The sequence below is a fragment of the Cydia amplana genome, chromosome Z (genome assembly GCF_948474715.1).
Source record: "Cydia amplana chromosome Z, ilCydAmpl1.1, whole genome shotgun sequence".
NCBI lineage: Eukaryota > Metazoa > Arthropoda > Insecta > Lepidoptera > Tortricidae > Cydia > Cydia amplana.
The window spans coordinates 22532076-22551302 of record NC_086096.1 but is presented as its reverse complement, the minus strand read 5'-3'; the positions used below and the strand labels follow the sequence as shown (position 1 = coordinate 22551302).

Sequence of the window (19227 nt, the reverse complement as noted above, 5' to 3'; positions counted from 1 at the left end):
CTACGTAATTCGCACGGGATCTATATATCAACAGTGTGTTTTTGAAAATATTTGATAGTGATTGGGTGTCCAATCACTTCCTCAACCCCGGTAACGAACATAATGGCCGTTGCAGCCGATGAAAATGTCCTTTGGCAAGATTGGTCCTTAGGACCCAAGGATTACATAACAAAGATTACAATACATTGATCGAGTAAGATGCGTAAAATCTAAGGCAATTTCGTGCTTTGAATTTGACAGGTAAACGAGATGGCGCTGTACAGCTTCATACATTTTGCGGTAACTCTTGATTGTCAAATTTGACATTTCAGTGACCGCAAAACATACAAACAACGTCTTGATGTAGTCTGGTGAAAAGAAACCGGCGTTAACCAATAAAAATAATGAAATGCAAAACTATTTCATAAACTAGTCAAATATTAGTGGTCAACCGTAAAATAGATCATGATAGTTATAAATGAATCAATAACTCGGCCCGAAATACATAATAATAGGTACATATCATATAGCTGGAATGGGCGGGTTGTGAGGCGGGACAGAGTGGAGTGTTTACTACAGCTGACTACTTCTTCTTTCCTTTGGCTTTGCTCGAACTAGGCTTGTCTTTACTAGTACCAGCTTCATCTTTTTTACCTCCGGTTTTCTCATTGTTCTTTTTTTTCTGAAATTAATTAAAATAAGTCTGATCAGTAAAGCTTAATACATGTGGCAAACCATTACCTATACTTATTCACCTGCTTTAACTTACTTAATTCTGTCTAATTCGTGTTTATGCTGATATTAATCGGATAAATTGTTTTGCGGGGCTTTTTTAGAACAAAAAACTACTGTTTGTGATGTAAATGAAACCCACTCTTGCGTTACTTTGCTACTTGCGTTTAGTAGCAAATCTATGAACTCACACTAAACACTAAAGTGTCATTCAATAGAACTTGCTAACTATGTAAACAAACCGCTATACTTATACTATAGTTGACACTAAATGTCAATTTACTAGTAACTTTTGTTTACAGACACTTTAATCAATATGTAAACAGGTACCTTAATAAGAAGGTCATTCTCGGGGTCGCTGTCATCTTGCTCGTGGTCGGCGTCGTCGTCGGCGCGCGCGCCGTCGTCGGCGTCGGCGGCGCGCGCGCGCTTCACCTGCCCCGGCGCGTACGGCAGCGCCATCGCTTTCTTGTTGTATGTGCGGGTCATTGCCGCTTTTACCTGCAGGACAAATATTACACATTTTCTAATTCTGCTTCCAAAAAAATACGACAGTAGATTAAAACGAGGGGCACAGAAACGAGCCTGTTTATAACCGGCTAAGTAATCAATTGTTTGGATATAAATTATAATATAACAAAGTAAATAAGAAAATAATGAAAACGGAATTTTAGTGGAGTTGAAAAAGGGTTTTTAGAAATTACCACACAACAACTCGTTTTCAATTCTTTTGACCTTGTTTGGGTGGATAAACTGTTTTTCGTTGTTATTCTATCCCGTCAGACAGAGGACAAAAGTAGAATAGTTTATTAAAAGACATTGTATACCACGTTCTACTAACACGCTTCGTAAAGGGCTTATCTACCACAATAATGCATATATTTAGCGCATCAAAATGCCATAAACCAGGTTTTAAAAAGTGACCCAGAAGAACGTACAGATGTAGACGTAGTGCATAATCCTTTACCATCGTATTTTCACGGAAACGCACGAACGTGTTATGTTATTTCCGTCAGTCTCAGTACAATAAGAACTGAGGTAGACTGAAGTAGCAGGACAATTAAATACGAACGTTTCCGAGAAAATACTATGGTAAAGGATTATGCAATTCATCTGTAACGATGGCAGTGATGGACAATAATAAGTTGATTCACTCATTGACGTGTTTAATATTACCTTCGAATCTATTAGAATCATTGGGTTCCTTTGGCCGGGCCATAGTGACATTTCAGTCAAGGATTCCAAATCGTCTCTCAAGAGGTGGTACGCCTCGAGCACTTGCAGGGAGTGCGCGATGCCGTCGTTCTTGTCTCGGGTGAGCGGAGTCAGTATGGCGTCGCGCAGGTGCGAGCAGTAGTCCAGGAATATAGACGACTTAGACCCGGACGTGCTGGACAATAACGTAACATATTATCTTTATTATTATAATTACTCTGAATGGAGCGCGGGAATTAATTATTAATATTAATCAATCAACAAAGTTATTGTTATTAATGAGTTACATGTATTATTTTAATTGGTTATTACAATTTAAATACCTATTATAGGCATACCTTACCTATGAACCTGATATTTGATGAGGTGGAACTGCCAATATGGGCATACAATGATGGCAGTCACATGTGTTAAAAGAGTTCTTTGTTCGGTAAGGTTAAAATAACTATGCTGAGATTGATATAGTATAATGTAACTTACTTAGGTATTTCCTTCTACCCTAAAATTGTCTGGATGAGATCGCAAATAGCGATAACACCGTCTGTTGCTACATTTATTTACAACGTAAACTTATTTGTGACTGTTTTCATTTAGAATATTTAGTAACTGTTTTGTAGAATGATATGTGCGAAGTTACCTGAGCCTGGTGTGCGCGTGGATCTCCTGGCAGAGGCGGTGCATCTTGTTCTTGCGCGAGTTCTTGCCGAGCCAGCCCGGGAACTGTATCTGGCCGGTCACGTGGCCCGCCATCAAGTGCCCGGGGATCACCGAGCTGTACATCGCCTGCACACATACATCATAAAGGTTACATTCGCAGCTGCGTAACTGCTGCAGCGATAGACGGCCGATGAGACTGACAATCTCCTTGACAAGTGAGCAAACGATTGAACGTTCTAAGTGCTACAGAAAGGCGGCACGCAAAAAAAAAAGGAAAATGACAGTGCCATCGGCCATACAACCAAACGCGCCAGTGCAACGATGCAGCATAAAGCTTCTGTTGACGATTTCCGGTTGGGCTTCATGTTGTTATTACCTACTGGTATCTTTTAACGTAATAAAGGACTATTCTCATTGTAGGTAATATTAACTACAATATCACATTCCATTTTGCTTAACCGAGGAAATTAAACTATCAAAGGCAAGATATCACCTTTCGAGCTACGATATCTGGCGTGTAGTTTATATAATTATATATTGATAATGATTATATCTCGTATTACGCTAGGAACAATTAACCACTGAGGCAATTTGCATACGCCAAAGTAGACTGTTGGTGATGACTGATGATGAATACTACAAACCTGCATGGGCAGAAGGCTCCAGGCCTGGCTGCCGCGAATCCTCGCCTCGACGAGGTCCCCGACGCTGATGCTGTCGGCTGCCCTGCTGAGCCGCTCCAGCACCTCATGCCTAAACCACACATTTATACAATCCCATGACAATTCCGAATAAAGTTTTTTAAAGCCTGCTGTACATGTATGTTCACTGTTTTTTTTCATGCGTAGCATCTCTAACTGAAGGCTAGGGGTCCGTTTCGATAAAAGGTGAAATAAATCGCTACCGGGTAAGTCAATAAGTCAATAACTCTAGGCGAACCTCTTAGAGTAGCGTTCGGCGGGGCGGACAGCGGAAAAGAGATCTGAGCGTGCCATGAGAGCGCTCGCATATGTTTGCATTTGATTGGTATCACTGAACGTCGCACGCCTCGGCCCGCTCGAGCGTCCACTCGGTGTGCAGGCACACTTACTTGGGGCAGCGTGGCGCGACATGCAGGTAGTTCTCCTGCACGAACAGCGGCGCGAGGCTGTAGTCGTAGAAGAACAGATCACTTTTGTCGTGAATGCTCATGCTCTTATGTTCTTCCGCAGAGAACACCTTGCGTATGGCTTCCCAAGGCCCCTGCGAAAACGATGGTCGCTCTGATTACTACAAAGATTTCGTAAATAAAATCTGTATTATTTTCCGGTTGCCACTATCATCTTGCATTCAGCGGACACGGGGCCCGTATGGCGTCTTCAACATTGAGACAAAGAGAAACATATCTATAATTTAGGAACTTAGTAAAGAATGTTCGTTAGTCCTACATTAAATCGGTCCAATTTACCTCCTCAGGTTAATCCACTAACCCACTACTGAGAGAATACAATATAAACATTCTAAGTACAGCGAGCTGCAAAAGTGCATAGCCACATATAGTGTGTGAAAGGTTTCTCGTGTATGCTGACAGCGTGTATGCTGTATCTAAAACAAGGAAGTATGTATTCACATCATAGACTAGGAATCCTCTAGACGGAGTTTAGAGTAATTATTTCATGAAACCGATGCTGCAAAAAATACTGGGGTGCGGGGGACGACGTGAGCGGGAGCCGGAGGTGGTGCACGGGATTCTGACACTGACTCGGAGATGGAGTAAAACTACCGTATATTTGTGGCAGAGGGGGTAGCGTTACTATGCTCAGTCTAGAGGATGTCTTGTCTGTGATTCACATGCCCAGAGCGATCGCGCACATTTGACAACATTGGCTTGGCTACATGAGCCACGTGACTCGTGTGCAACGGCGACACAGCGCGGAAAACTATCAGTCGCCGTGGCAAGAAGCAGCCGTCAATGTTATTGTTAACATTAATTTGCTTTTTCATCGCATTTCATAACTATTCATCTTTATATGAAATATTGTGTTTTTTCCGTCTCCATTTTCAAATAAATCGCAGGGCAATACATGTAAGCAAAATAGATTTCAATAATATTTGTTCCCTCTAGCGATTATGTTTAGCTTAGTATAGCTTCACAAGATTGTTTCGTTATCTACATTTATAGCTAGGTACGTAAGATAACAAAATTAAAATATATTTTACGCATATGCAGCCCTAATTCTCAGTATAATTAATTGATAACGTTATAATACTTATCTCATCATAGTAGATTATGAATATCATGATAAATAACTTGTAATAACTATGAAAGTAAGCATTTAAAAACCCCCCTACGCTATATGCCAACTAAATGGAATTTATGCCAAAAAAGCCTTACATCATTTTGGAAAAGAGCTCTGGTTGATACTCTTCATACTGCTGGATCGATTTCTATGAAACATTGGTATAATATGGTATGGTATATTATAAACCACCGCAAGAAAAGTCGCTTTCACGTAAAACAAACCGCATCGTAATCGGCCCATCCGTTGGAGACGAGCTACGATGCCACAGACAGACAGACATTGGCGTCAAACATATAACACCCCTCTTTTTGCGTCGGGGTTTAAAAGCTAGTTAAATTACGATTTGCTGGATAGTCTTTACATAGTGAGTTATGTATTTTGTCTAAGTACCTACCTGTGCATTAGTTATTGGTAAGTTAGTAATGTCGTAGGCACTCATTGTGCTTTGCTTTGTGTTTTCGCATTGGCAATTGGACTAATACTACTGGTTATGTTAGCTGTACACCTCGCGTAGACCTCATGGCTCCGCCATTATGAAAGATTTCCAAAAACATCGACAATAGAATCCCTACGAATACCTAATTATACCTAAATACGAAAGAAACTCGTGTCGTTCTGTCTGTTAACTCTTCACTTTTAAACAACTAAACAGATTTAGATGAAATTTGGTATGGAGATAGTTTGAGGCCCGGGTATTATGAGCATATCATTTTTATCAATCGTCATCGTCATTCCATGCAGACGAAATTGCGGGCCGAAGCTAGTTCCATTTAATTACCGAAGCTACTCACTAAAGGACCCCGCAGCAAACATAGGGAAAAAGTGGTTTCAGTTAAATCTTACGAAATTTTAGTATAATGTTAATTTGGCTCTCCTGATTATTTTTTTGTATGGGCACAACTTCCTCAGAAGTATACTTTCAGAAATAATCAATGTAATTGTTTTATACAAAATACGTGTTTGTTAACCATTTTTACGTAATTCCTCCTCTTTGTCCTGTTTTGCATGTCGTTCGTAACATAGATAACTGATAACATGCGATGTCAATGTGACAGAAATATTATAAAGATCATATTTTATCTTTGATAATTACGTTATTAGGTATAAGCACATGACTTAAAATAAGCAAAATACTTATAGCAGATGATGGCAGCAAGAAGTACTCAAGTTAAGTAGCAATCTTATCGCTCCTCGAGGTTTGAGACGTATTCCAATCGACAACCTACATAAAATCGATATAGCAATCCGATATAGGGAAACTGTTAATAATATTCCTTCTTCTTCCTCGCGTTGTCCCGGCATTTTGCCACCGCTCATGGGAACCTGGGGTCCGCTTGGCAACTAATCCCAGTAATTGGCGTGGGCACTAGTTTAAATATTACAGTCATGCCTTGAAGTTCCTGTTAGGAACGCATTGAGTGAGACGTGTTACCGAAAAGATGATGTTTTTGTTAAAATACGTCAGGGGCTCCCAGACGAATTTTTAAGAGTAAAATTCAAATATAGTAGTAGACAATACGTATCCCATGACATACGAGTATGTTTAGTAAGAAAGTCACTAGTAATGTAACATTTCGTGACGACGATGCGTTATTTATGTAAGTACATAGAACCAAATCTACCATGACTAACTGTTATAATTCATCCGGTAGTCTCACCATCGGGAAGAATCAAAAAATACACGGGCTTAAACAAGCGTACATGACTGACAGTTGGTGGCTGCACCTTATAACGTCAGTAACTGTCAGTGCGTGTCATAACAGTATATCGATTTTAGAAAACATGTCGCGTAAATAGAAAATTATATACTTGATTATTTCAGAAAGTATACTTCTGAGAGAGTTGTGCCCATACAAAAAAAATATCAGGAGAGCCAAATTAACATTATACTAAAATTTCGTGAGATTTAACTGAAACCACTTTCTTCTCTATGTTTGCTGCGGGGTCCTTTAGAGAGAATCTGTTGAGAATTGAGAGGAGAACAGTCGGACAGACCGGCAAACATGCGATAGCGTTTTTTTCCAAACTCGAACGTTCACCTTCGCTTTCACTCGGTCAAAAACAAATTGAGGAAACAAACAATTACTTGCGTATACATGCTGATGTTTTGCAGTTCACATTGCTCACACAAAATACGCAGAGCTTCCATGTGCAGTCGCAATGCATTATACTAACAACACTTCGCTTTGCATCATGTTTGCATCATATAATAATCGTATGCTACTGCAGACTATCGCATTGCCGCTAATGTTATTCTACATGCAAATTTAAATATATTAAACGTTTGATAAGATTTTAATATGAGACATACATTGAGTAAGTAAATTCGCAAAGCAAAATAGACATTGTAATTAATTATGTAATATAAGGAAATAGTATTTTATGCAACCGTTGTTTAAGAGAGGTCAAAAAAGGTGGCGTGAGTAACAATTTGAGGCGAAGCCGAAAATTGTTAATAAAGACGCCACGAGTATTTTTTGACTCAGTTAAACAACGTTGCATACAATACTTTTTCTACGACCAAGGACTTACTTTGAAAAAAAATTGTAAATTTAACAAATATTTTTCATTTAAGAAGTAGCAAAGAATGGAGGGTACGGGCGGGTGGTAAAGAATGAATGAAATAAATAAAACATGTCTATGGTTCACTCATCTGTCAGAGATGACAATTAAAATTAGGTTGGCAACAATGTATTAAATACAATATTTTTTAAGTGGTGATTACACGAAGTATCGTAAGAGTGCCAAAAAGATACTGCATGAATGCACAAATACTTTTTTGGGGAATAGACTAAAGACTTGTCTTGTCAACTATAAGATAGGGGTTTAAAGGTGTGTGCACGAGCCTTTAAATGACAAAAGTACGGGAGTAGAAAAACTAATTGACGATCCCGTATATTAATAACATTTTATTCTATATTAACAACTTAATAGTAGGTTAACACAAACAATTCGCGCGCCTTAATATAACTCCTGTCATGACCACATTAAAAGCATAGCATGAAGCTGCAGTAGGCGACTTATATGCATTAGCATGGCTTTTCAAACACTTTCAACTATGTTCCCAAATTGTGTTCCACTATTCATAAAACTTTACAAGCCTCAATTAGTTTATGTTTTATCCCTTTCTTACAAATACATATACAAACTATGGGTGTCGACTTAAGGAAATTTTCCAGAACAACTAATTAACTAAATTGGCGCGTAGCAATGAGGTTAAATACTAATTTGTTTCAAACAAGCCATATAACATTTGTAGGTGTGCTATGGTAGTACATGAATTAACAATATCGAATGAGAAATGCGCAGTGAGTAGTGCACTTACCAGTTTGATATCCTTTTTAGTGTGCGATGCGTCTCTCGCGAGGCGGTCGGCGTCGGCGCGGTCGCGGTCCACGGCCCACATGGAGAGCAGGTTGAGCGTCTGCCGCACGTCCTGGTTGGCGGCCACGATCAGCTGCGACAGCGCCTCGCCCGGCACCTTGATGCCCTCCTTGCAGCACACCGACATCATCGCCGCCTGTCCAACAGACACCGTTATCACACAACATGTACCTACTTACTTATGCAAACTTGGGTTTTGCAAATACTGCGGCACTAGACCAGAGGCACTAGAAAATAAATTCTGTCAAAGTCAAGAGAGAGTAATATTTAATGGACGAGCTCTCAAAACCCAGAAAAAAGACATAACATCTAATTATGGATAAAACAGCCGATTGCAGATAAAATGAGAGAAAATAAACTCGGGTTTTGCTCTGACAGCTGATTTTGTCTGGCGAGAAAGTTAAAATTGAATCACAATCGTAGCGATTCTAATAAGGAAACCTGAGCGTAGCGAGATAACTGACTTTGACTTCGACGCAGGTAACTCTAGTCTGGTGTGACATATCCAACACTTCTTTCCAACATTGATAATATTGCACACTGTTTTCTAGTTAGTAGCAAAGGACGAGTATGCTTGCTCACTTGCTATGCAAAGTATGGTTTTAGCGTTTTTTTAACGTATGTATTATTTCGGAACTCGATTGTTTTAAAAGAGTTTAAAAATGCATAGGTAATACTTTTTTATTATATTGTTCACACCCCAAAAAATCGTTGTGAATAATACTATACTTCTTGCACTTTTACCAATAAAATAATGTCTTAGGTACTTACCTTTATTTGATCAACTCGAGGCCTGTTAAATCTCAAATCGTAGCAATAATTGACGAGAGATCTCATTTTCTGACTGGTTCTGTCATTGCACATACATATGATGGGTACGGATGCTGACTTTATGAGACTTATCAACTCTTGGAGACCGCCTGCAATTACGAAAAGTCACATTAGATACTTTTTATTTGAAAATAGCGAGTATAACGACAAATAATTATATCCAGAAATATATTTGTTCCAGCTTATTAATCTTTTTCCAGAATTTAGATAAATTTAAACATAATAGTAACTAAATGACCTCTATACCTCTATCTTCGTTGCCAGCCATACCGTCAACTTCGTCCATTACTAAAACATGTTTCTTTGAAACAGCTTGCTTGCCCGTCATTCCTGTAAATAATCAAGCATCAATATTTTACTTCGTTGTCTATGTATATGTATGTGTAACGAGTTTCACACACCATACTAAACGACGGCAATTCACAAGAGTTAAAAAGTTATATGATAGATTGAATATATAATTTAAAAAAAATTTCGACACCGAAATCCTAAATGGTCACTCAAAATTAAAAATGATGAATGACAACTAAAAATGATTGAAATTCCTACAAAATGATACCCAACTCGCTTATGTCCATTTTAATACATACATAATTATACGACCGATTGAATGGTTGTAGCGTATTTGATTCACAAGCCTTAAGCGCTTAGCACACTGAATACCATTCGCGAGAGCGGGATGTCGCTATAATACGTGCATAGCGTTGTTACACTCAAAGATCGGAGCGACGTGCGAATCGTATCCAGTGTGCTAAGCGCCAGAGTTGGCAAAAATTAACTTGAATAAGAATAAGAATAAAAACAGAAATTTTATTCTTATTCAAATCGATTTGAAATAAAATAATTCTTGCACTAGTTATTTTAGAATAAAATTAAGGTGAATAAATCATGTTACTTTTATTTTAAATGCGGAATTAAAAACAGAATAATTATTCTAGAAGTGGGACTATTCTAAATAAGGTTTTATTCAATTAAAATGTTATTTAGAATTAAGTTAATTTTTGTAGTATCGGTTATATTTTGTAAGTTGATTTTCACCCTTCTATTTAAGTCGGATTGATTTGATATTTGTTACTTTAGTTTAGGTACAGTACCCATTAAAGAATTCCGTTATACACTGTCTATCTAGTTCTATCATCCGATCAGGGTGCTTAGCCAACATGCCAAACGTTAACGCTCCGTAGAGTTGCGTATAGTCTCTCTCTATCACTCTTACATATTAGTGCGATAGAGAGACAGAGATAGCGTTTCGTTGTCGTAGCGTAAACGATTGGCATGTTGGCTAGGCACCTTGGGTGCTTGGTTGACAATTTTTGGTTTTAATTTAATAACCAAATCATTAGGTACAATGTAGCTGTTCTGGGAGCCTAGCCAACATGCCAATCGTTTGCGCTACTACAATTAAACGGTATCCGTCTCTCTATCGCACTAATATGTAAGAGTGATAGAGACAGAAAGCGCTTCGTCGTCGGAGCGCAAACGATTGGCATATTGGCTAAGCCCCCTGAACAGTTAAATTGTAGCCAAAGATTTGGTTATTAAATTAAAAACAAATTGGGTGCGTAGCCAATATGCCAATCGTTTGCACTACGAAATGAAACGCTATCTCTGTCTCTCTATCGCACTAATACGAGCGATAGAGACAGAAAGCGCTTCGTTGTCGGAGCACAAGCGATTGGTATCTTGGCTAGGCCCCTAGAACAGCAAAATTTACCTAATGATTTGGTTATTAAATTAAAAAACAAAAATTGGCATCTTGGCTAGGCACCTTGGGTGCTTAGCCAACATACCAATCGTTTGGGCTACGACAACGAAACGCTATCTCTGTCACTTTATCGCACTAATATGTAAGAGTGTTAGAGACAGAAATCCCTTCGTTGTTGGAGCGCAAGCGATTGGCATGTTGGCTAGGCCCCCAGAACAGTTAAATTTACCTAATGATTTAGTTATTAAATTAAAAACAAAATTTGGCATATTGGCTAGGCACCTTGAGTGCGTAGCCAACATACCAATCGTTTGGGCTACGACAACGAAACGCTATCTCTGTCACTTTATCGCACTAATATGTAAGAGTGTTAGAGACAGAAATCCCTTCGTTGTTGGAGCGCAAGCGATTGGCATGTTGGCTAGGCCCCCAGAACAGTTAAATTTACCTAATGATTTAGTTATTAAATTAAAAACAAAATTTGGCATATTGGCTAGGCACCTTGAGTGCGTAGCCAACATGCCAATGGTTTGCGCTGCGACAACGAAACGCTATCTCTGTCCCTCTATCGCACTAATATGTAAGAGTGATAGAGACAGAAAGCGCTTCGTTGTCGGAGCGCAAGCGATTGGCATCTTGGCTAGGCCCCTAGACCAGCTAAATTGAACCTAATGATTTGGTAATTAAATTAGAAATAATACGGTTACTGAAACTATGCGACAGTCAATTTATAAGATTTTATTCCATAAAATAGGTAAATATATAAATTAGACAAGAGACTAACTACTATATTACATCTACCTAACTATACGTAATTAGTACCTATACGGTACCCAGACTTCATTATTATTCGTGGAATATTATTTCGAATAAAAATCATGATTATATTTATTTGATTAAGAATAAGTTATTCTCATTCAATTTTTTCTCATACGAATTATTCCCGATCAAAATTATTTGAATATTTTTGACGGGAATAAAATCGAGATGATTTTATTCCTACGAATTCTTATTCAAATAATGATTTTATTCTTGAATGCCTAACACTGCTAAGCGCCATAGTAAGATAATGGGAGACGTACCCTTGGCATATCCAGAAAGGGAAGTAGTGGTCAACAACTCGCCGATCTGTTCCTTTATGAGAGACTTGTTCCTGGTGTCGGAGGCGTTGAACTCCACCACGTCGAACCCGAGCTCCTTGCACACCAACGTCACCGTCGTCGTCTTACCTGGTGCTCATATACTGTTATTAACTTGTAACTATCCGATAACTTAATAGAATTACAGTTACAATAAAATAAATTCCACATATGGAGAATAATAAAATTTATTTATGATAACTATTGAACGTTAACTATATTCAGTTCAGATTAGGGAGTGCTCCCGGTACTGAGTTTGTATGGCGAGAACCGGGAATACCCGGTTCCGGTACTGTATTTGTATAGAAAAGCAGTAGCATTCCCTAATTCAGATGTCCCACTACACCATAGTTTGAGGTAACGCACACAGAGTCGCTTTTGTTTTTATTTTTATTTGGCGCCACAAAAGCTGAAGGGTTTGACAGTCAGTTTTGGAATGTATAATTTTATGAAGTACCTATTAACAGCTCGCTGCATTTCCTACGCGACAGCGATGGAATATTGAAGTGCTTGAGCGTGTTGGCATTATACGATCTGAGGCTGCGACCAAGCGAGAGCCTCTAGCCGAGGATATTGAGCGTTTAACACACAACTGTGTGTAATTATTTCCATTCGTTTCAAAGGCATCTACTTAATTTGGAGTAGGTACGTTGGCAGTGTTCATGTTATAAAGTTGGCACTGCGGTGGATTGGTGCAATTTAGAAACCTTGCATCCACATCCCACTGTATTAATAATCGCTTTGAATTTGAAGATCCTTTAACAACGACGCACAGCGACGAGTATATCACATTGAAATAATTCGCACGAGTCCTGCCACGCATTTATACGTAGCGTGCGCCGTATTGGATTCCCCGCTTAACTATTGAGTTGATAATATAGGTATTAGTACTTAGTACTCACCAACGCCCGGCGGTCCCGACAGCAAAGCTGCTTTATAATATCCTCCGTCATCGTTTTTCGCCCACGGACTAGGTTTTGGTAATTTCGCTTTTCTATTCACATACCATTTAGTAAGCCAGTTGCATAATCTAAAAAACACAAGTGATTAAAATTTAAATTGCTATTCATTGTAAATAAAATATTACTTGTTAAGACAACCAACTTTTTAACGTTGCTAGCGTCCCCATGTTGACCAATGATTTGCTTGAGTGATTGTGGTTTATATTTTTCCACCCACATTGTAGACTGCACTGAAACAGTTTCCGGTCTTGTACTTGAGCTGACCTGTAAATCTATAAAATGTTTAAATTAATATACACAGTATTCAAAACTGTATTAAATCACCATGAAATGTCATCGGACAGAAGATTGGGCATAGTTTTAACTTGTAACAGGAGCAAATATTTTTACGGATAACACACTGGTGTTGTTCAAGTAATTGTACTTTCTAACAGTCCCAATGTTAAAACTTTATGTTTAAAAGTTTTAAGTTCAAGTTTAAAAAGTAATGGATATTGTCATTATAAAATATGATGGGTCGTTAGTATCGTGTGGTGGTTCTGACGAAGCGTCTTGGTGGTTCGTCCACCACAAATATTCATACATTCTAATTGATGCAGTTAATTCGATTTTGTTATACATATACTACTAAAACAGGTTTTAGTAGTATTCCAAGCTATTAATTGTCTAACAATGCACATTAACATTTATTTGCTCGAGTTACAGGGTACTGTCAGCAGCAATAGTTGCTAAGCGGGCGAGGTGTTCAAAATAATCTTAACGCGACTTTATTGTTAAAAGAATAAGAGCGCGTCAAGGTAATTATGAACGCCTCACCCGCTTAGCAACTTCTGCTGCTGACTGTATATATAGCCTGCTATGATTTGATTTATAAAAACAGTTTTAAAATATAACCAAGTCCGACCTCAATGTCCACCATGCAGAAATAACGTTTCGTTCTTCATTGTTACCTACTATATAACAGGGAGTGTTTACTAACCATTAGTACAATTCACTTTTATATTACTTTCAGGTATATTTGTACCTAATTTGGATTTACTTTCTGGGTCAGTAGAGTTGTTTTCATTTTTAACTGCTTCCAATTTTTGTACTTTTACATCTACAATTTCGCTTTTGATATTTTTAACATTTGGGCTAGTTTTAACTTTTACAGATTTCACATTGCTTGTACTGGTGTCAGATTTATGATTATTTTTATTTACTGTATGATGCTTTTCCTTATTTGATTTCGGAATCGGTTTTTTTTCTTTTTTGATATCATCTTTGCTTTTAGTCTTCTCAGTCGTGTTTCCTTTGGACAAAGCCACTATCAATTCCAGAAACTCATTTTCATTTATTATTTTAATTCCTAGGTCTTGAGCTTTCGCTATTTTCGCCGGACCAGCGTCCTCCCCAGCCAACACGTGAGTTACCTAAAATATGTATTATTGTTATTACTTACTTCATGTACCTAGTAAAAAATAATTTCAACAATAAAAACAGTAGAAAAAACTGTACACCTTTTTGCTCATCGAGTTTTTGATAATTCCACCCAGTTTCGTAATAGCTTCAGCGACCTCATCTCTTTCAAAGGAGTCCAACACCCCAGTTAACAAGAAGGCACAATCTTTTAAGCAATTTGGTGTACCCTGTAAAAAGTAATAAATATGCAAAGTCAGCATCAAATACATAGTGATGGCCAAAGTGGCCAATTACTTAGTTACTTTAGAAATAAAGGTGTGTTCCAATATATTTGGCCATTTTAGCTATCACTATATACTTGATGCTAACTACACAAGTGCACACATTAGGCATTTTCTTTCATTTCTGCGATTGCTTTTCATTTAAGAAAACTGACATGTGCAATATAACCAATTATGATTAATAATGACAATCTATTACGTGAACAAATACAAATCATACATACCTCAGGAATGGTTTTAGCTCCCAAATGTTTAGGTCCAGACCTGTTCAAATACTTTTGGTACAAAGCTGCAGAATGTCGTTTACGTTCATATCTCTCTTCGTCAGTAAGAACTAAAAGGCAAAACAATACAATAGTGTATATATGTTAACTACAACAAACTTGTGTTATGTGTAGTTATAAAATAATATGTATAATGGAATTAATTGATAGGCAACATAATTCCCAGTGCTTGACACTGCTCCTGTAGTTGAAATGTTCAACCCTTATTCCTGTATAAAGGTAACAAGGGATGTTAAACATTAGTTAGGATGCTTATAACCTACTAGTCAAACAAACATGACATTTTATAAAAGATGAACCTTACCAGACTCATTCAGGCTCTTCTCAAGATTCTTATTCCTTCTTGCTTGGCTTGAATCTAGTTCCAAGTCTGTTGCTTCACATATATCTTTGTCATTTGGGGATTCATTCTCATTTGTACTACTACTCGCCTTATTAACATCTTGCTTTGATTTACTGATTTTATTTTGCTTTGATTCATATGTTTTTCCTGATGTTAAGTCAAGGTGTCTCTTTTTTGTTTTTGGTGAAACATCTTCTGGTTCATGGTTTTCTGCAGATAAACTCCCATTTCCATTAAAAGTGTTCACTTCTAGTGATTTGTTCTTTTTGATATCAGTAGTAGTTTTTGCTGAATTTGGGGTTATGTGTGATTTTTTAGTGTGATAATTAACAGGAATAGTTTCCTTTTTAACATTATTCAGAGCAATTTCTTCAGTACTATCAAGTTCCAAAAGACTTTTATCAAAATCATCATCCGAATGAATACCAGTTTCAGTTTTCTTTTGGACTGACTTTACATTTGGCTCTGTTCTTTTAATGGGTCCACTGCCAAAGATGTCAGCTGCTTTAACTTCTTTGAGTTCTGTTTTAGCAACGGCCTTATGTTTGGGTTTCAGCAATGTCTTATGACTATCTTCATTTGACTTTTTCTTCTTCGTAGAAAATATTTCTTCATCCGAGTCACTCAACACTCGTTTCTTTCTATTTTCTCTCTTCTGAAATCCACATTCGTTTAAATAACTGTTGCTACTACACATACTTTACTACTATTGGGTTCCCAGAAACATTGAACCCAAAAAAGTGTTTCCAAGTATACACTATACAGTAAGTATATTAACTAAAACCATTAAGGTTTAAGTCAGAAATATCAGATTGGTACCTATTTTTGTTTTGTAAATTAAATACGGTAGGTATATAAAAAAAAATTGGTACTACATTTTAAAACCCCTTTTATTGTTTGTTTATCCCTTCAAGTGGCTGTCGTCGTTTTTTAGTAGTTGGAATTTTGCCTCAATTAATCAAATTTTTTAACTTTAATGAATGACTTAATCGACTACAATTCTCATTAATGACAGAATCTAAAACGCGACTTCATGTTAAAGTTAACATTTCCGACGGGTTACAAATAAACAATACATAACAAAATGCATGCGCATTGTCATTAACAACTGCCATCGTTGAAATAATTATCTAGGAGGGGATTACCTAGATTACTTATTTATATTTCTCAAAGCACATGAGCATTGTCGCCTAGTTACATATCAACATTGCCAGAATGAACACAGTCATAAATCAAATGCGCAGAAGCTACTAAAAAGCTTGTCATAACAATGAACTCCAGTTCCCCATCAACCAGTTTTAAGAAATGGTTTTGTTGGTATACATACAAAATACTTGGAAACACTTTAAAAAAAATTATTTTTCTACAGCTACAAACTTCGCCTCACAAGAATGCCAAAACTGACTGAGGCATGTCTGGGGAACTAGGAGCAAAAACATTAAGAGACCCTTGGCACAGACTAAAATTTGATTGAATATAGTTTAGTTAAATAATTATTAACATACATATTTAGATAGTACACACATCCACACCTACATAAAGTACCTGTTTTAAGCGGGCCACTCACACACCTGCCGCAGGGGCAATACCGGTCGGCACGGCGGTCGGAGCAATTTTAGGCTGTTTTCTACACACTAGCCTGCCACTCAGTGTGTAAGTGATAGTCCCGCTGAACGAACGTCGACGAGAATGGCTCCTGTGTTATCAAAGCAGTTGGTAGTCGCCAATGAACTGACTGGAATTGCCCCAATCGTACTACACATGTAACAACCTAGCAGGGCGGTAGATACAATCTAGGGAGCTAGGAAGGTCTTGCGCCCCTGCCGCCCTGCTGCAGGCCCAATCTAAAAATTGCCCCTGCTTCTCTACACACATCACAATTAAGGAGGCAATTAAGGGTCCAATTCCAATATTGCCCCTGCGGCAGGTGTGTGAGTGGCCCGCTTTAGACAATGAGCATTTCCACAAAATGAATCGCCATCTTTAATCAATTGTCATTAAAACTAACTTGTCACAGTCACAGTTATAAGAGCTTAAAAAAATTGGGTGAGAAAAAACATAAGTCTGTAAGAGAAAAGTCATGGAATGCAGCAATCCCAAAACATTTCACGACTCATCTCTTTCTGCACAGACTCTAGTGATTATATCATTTTTGCTGGCACTCCCCAGGACTCCGTTCTCCGTCCATAAAATGTAATTAATTTAGTAACATACCTTTATCTTAATTTCTACATCAGGAGATTCTGGTATAACATCAACATCATCTTCTGCCTTTGGTTTTTTCACTTTCTGGGGCTTGAAAAACGACCGAATATCCTGGGACAGAAACAAAACATTTTGGTATTGTAAAACCCAAATAGTATGCCATTTACTTTACCACCTAAAAGCATCTAAAAGACATAAGTCACTACGCGAGCAACAGCGCAAAGGAAACAGTAAGCCAATGTTTTTTTTTCTAATATCACACATACCTTAGACATCTTTGGGTTGCGATTCTCGGAAAGATAATATCATTTATAAGTAATAAGATTATGGTAAAAACACCAAATTAATAACATACACCAATTTCGCGCCTCTTATACGGAATCTTCGCCGTTATTTTTTTTAGATGGATGATGGATGTGACATTATGAACTGACACATGACAATTCATACGTCAATTTTTTTTTCTAGTCTAGTGGCGAATACTAGCGGAAATTCTGCCACTTAATTATCGCATTGTTTTGCAGTCATAGACGGTAGCATCCTATAGAAGCAATGACGTATAAAAGAGTGGACTCGGCATATTGTTCTATACATGCAATCAGTTATACAAATACCAAGCATTTCGATGCAGAATAAGTAAAAATTATGTTGTCACTTTCTAACCAATATATTTTCCCTTATGTGGAAAAGGATAACAATACTTCAGTGCGTTCTGGTATGGCAACATTTTTCATTTGATGGTCACGTGACATACCTACTGTGGCCGGTCCGCCATATTCAGTTCACGTTTTCCAAGGTACATGAAGCGTCAAAGTGTTCTGTTATTAAAATAAAATATTGGATATTCGGAAATTTTGCGAATATTTCTGTTTAATAATGTGGTGTAGTGGTTAAGGACAAGAAAGGACATAATCCCTAAGTGCACTTTTGTTGGATGTGGCTCAAGAAAAAAGGAAAACCGGAAAAGTTTGTCGTTGCACCGGTATGTTTACATTTTAACTGAAATATTTGTTATTTCATAGATGACTGCCTTGTTATGGTGTGTATTTAGTTAATAACTAGCCAATAAATATTATTTGCGATATATTGGAATAAATTAAGTATTTATTTTCGATATTTTCGTACTATAGAAATTAGTACATTTGACAGTTAGTGATGTACTTTTATATCGAATTTAAGAAAAGTTTGGGGAAGAATCTTAACATGTATTTGAAAGATTTTGTATGTAAATTTATATTTTCAATTAATTAGCAAAAATTGGACCAATCTCATTTTACGACGGACGGTATCCCTTCGCGCCTACATTTTTCAAATTTGCCGCCTTTTTCTACTGAAAAGATCTGGTTGACCAAGTATATATGTATATAATTAAAACCTGTATCCTGAAAGCGGTTGTACTGAGGGAAAGTAAGTAATCATATATTATATAATATTTTTGTTTTTTCAGGTTACCGAAATCTGAACTGAATGTACGAGAAAAAAATGGTTAGAAACCATTGGAACAGAAAATATAAGGCAAAACTAAACTCTTGCTGATGAAAAGTGTAATTCAAACTTACCTTGATGTACTTTTCCAATATTATAGAAAAAACAAACGGAAAAAGAATCTTTCTGGAACTACCTGAACAAAGTTGTATTATTCCGAATCAGAAATGAATAAAGAATATTTTTGTGTATGAATGTTGTTTTATTCTACATAGGAAGAATAATCTTCTTATGTTATATTTAACTAATAACGGTACCCTAGTTCACAATAGCGCTAATTATAAATGGTCAAGCAGGTCTTGTCAGTAAAAAAAGGCGCCAAATTTCAAAAATGTAGGCACG

At 37.3% G+C, this 19227-nt stretch overlaps 1 protein-coding gene across 1 annotated transcript; it reads right to left on the bottom strand.

Moving 5' to 3' along the window:
• Positions 1–551: 551 nt before the first annotated feature.
• Positions 552–17801, bottom strand: LOC134661277 (replication factor C subunit 1). Its single transcript, XM_063517268.1, has 18 exons — positions 17667–17801; positions 17410–17511; positions 15157–15850; positions 14793–14902; positions 14386–14514; positions 13866–14298; positions 13029–13158; positions 12827–12954; positions 11868–12014; positions 9327–9410; positions 9021–9169; positions 8191–8385; positions 3674–3825; positions 3228–3336; positions 2564–2709; positions 1888–2101; positions 1042–1212; positions 552–661 (listed from the first exon to the last, which is right to left on the bottom strand). The coding sequence occupies exons 1-18, from the start codon at positions 17673–17675 to the stop codon at positions 563–565; spliced, it is 3201 nt and encodes a 1066-aa protein (XP_063373338.1). The 5' UTR covers positions 17676–17801; the 3' UTR covers positions 552–562.
• Positions 17802–19227: the final 1426 nt, after the last annotated feature.

Excerpts from the sequence above, each read along its gene's own strand:
- LOC134661277 (XM_063517268.1), bottom strand. Across the intron at positions 13,159-13,865 it reads AAAAGTGAATTGTACTAATG|ATTTACAGGTCAGCTCAAGT; the intron begins GTTAGTAAACAC and ends AACATTTTATAG. Across the intron at positions 9,411-11,867 it reads CCTTTCTGGATATGCCAAGG|GAATGACGGGCAAGCAAGCT; the intron begins GTACGTCTCCCA and ends GATTATTTACAG.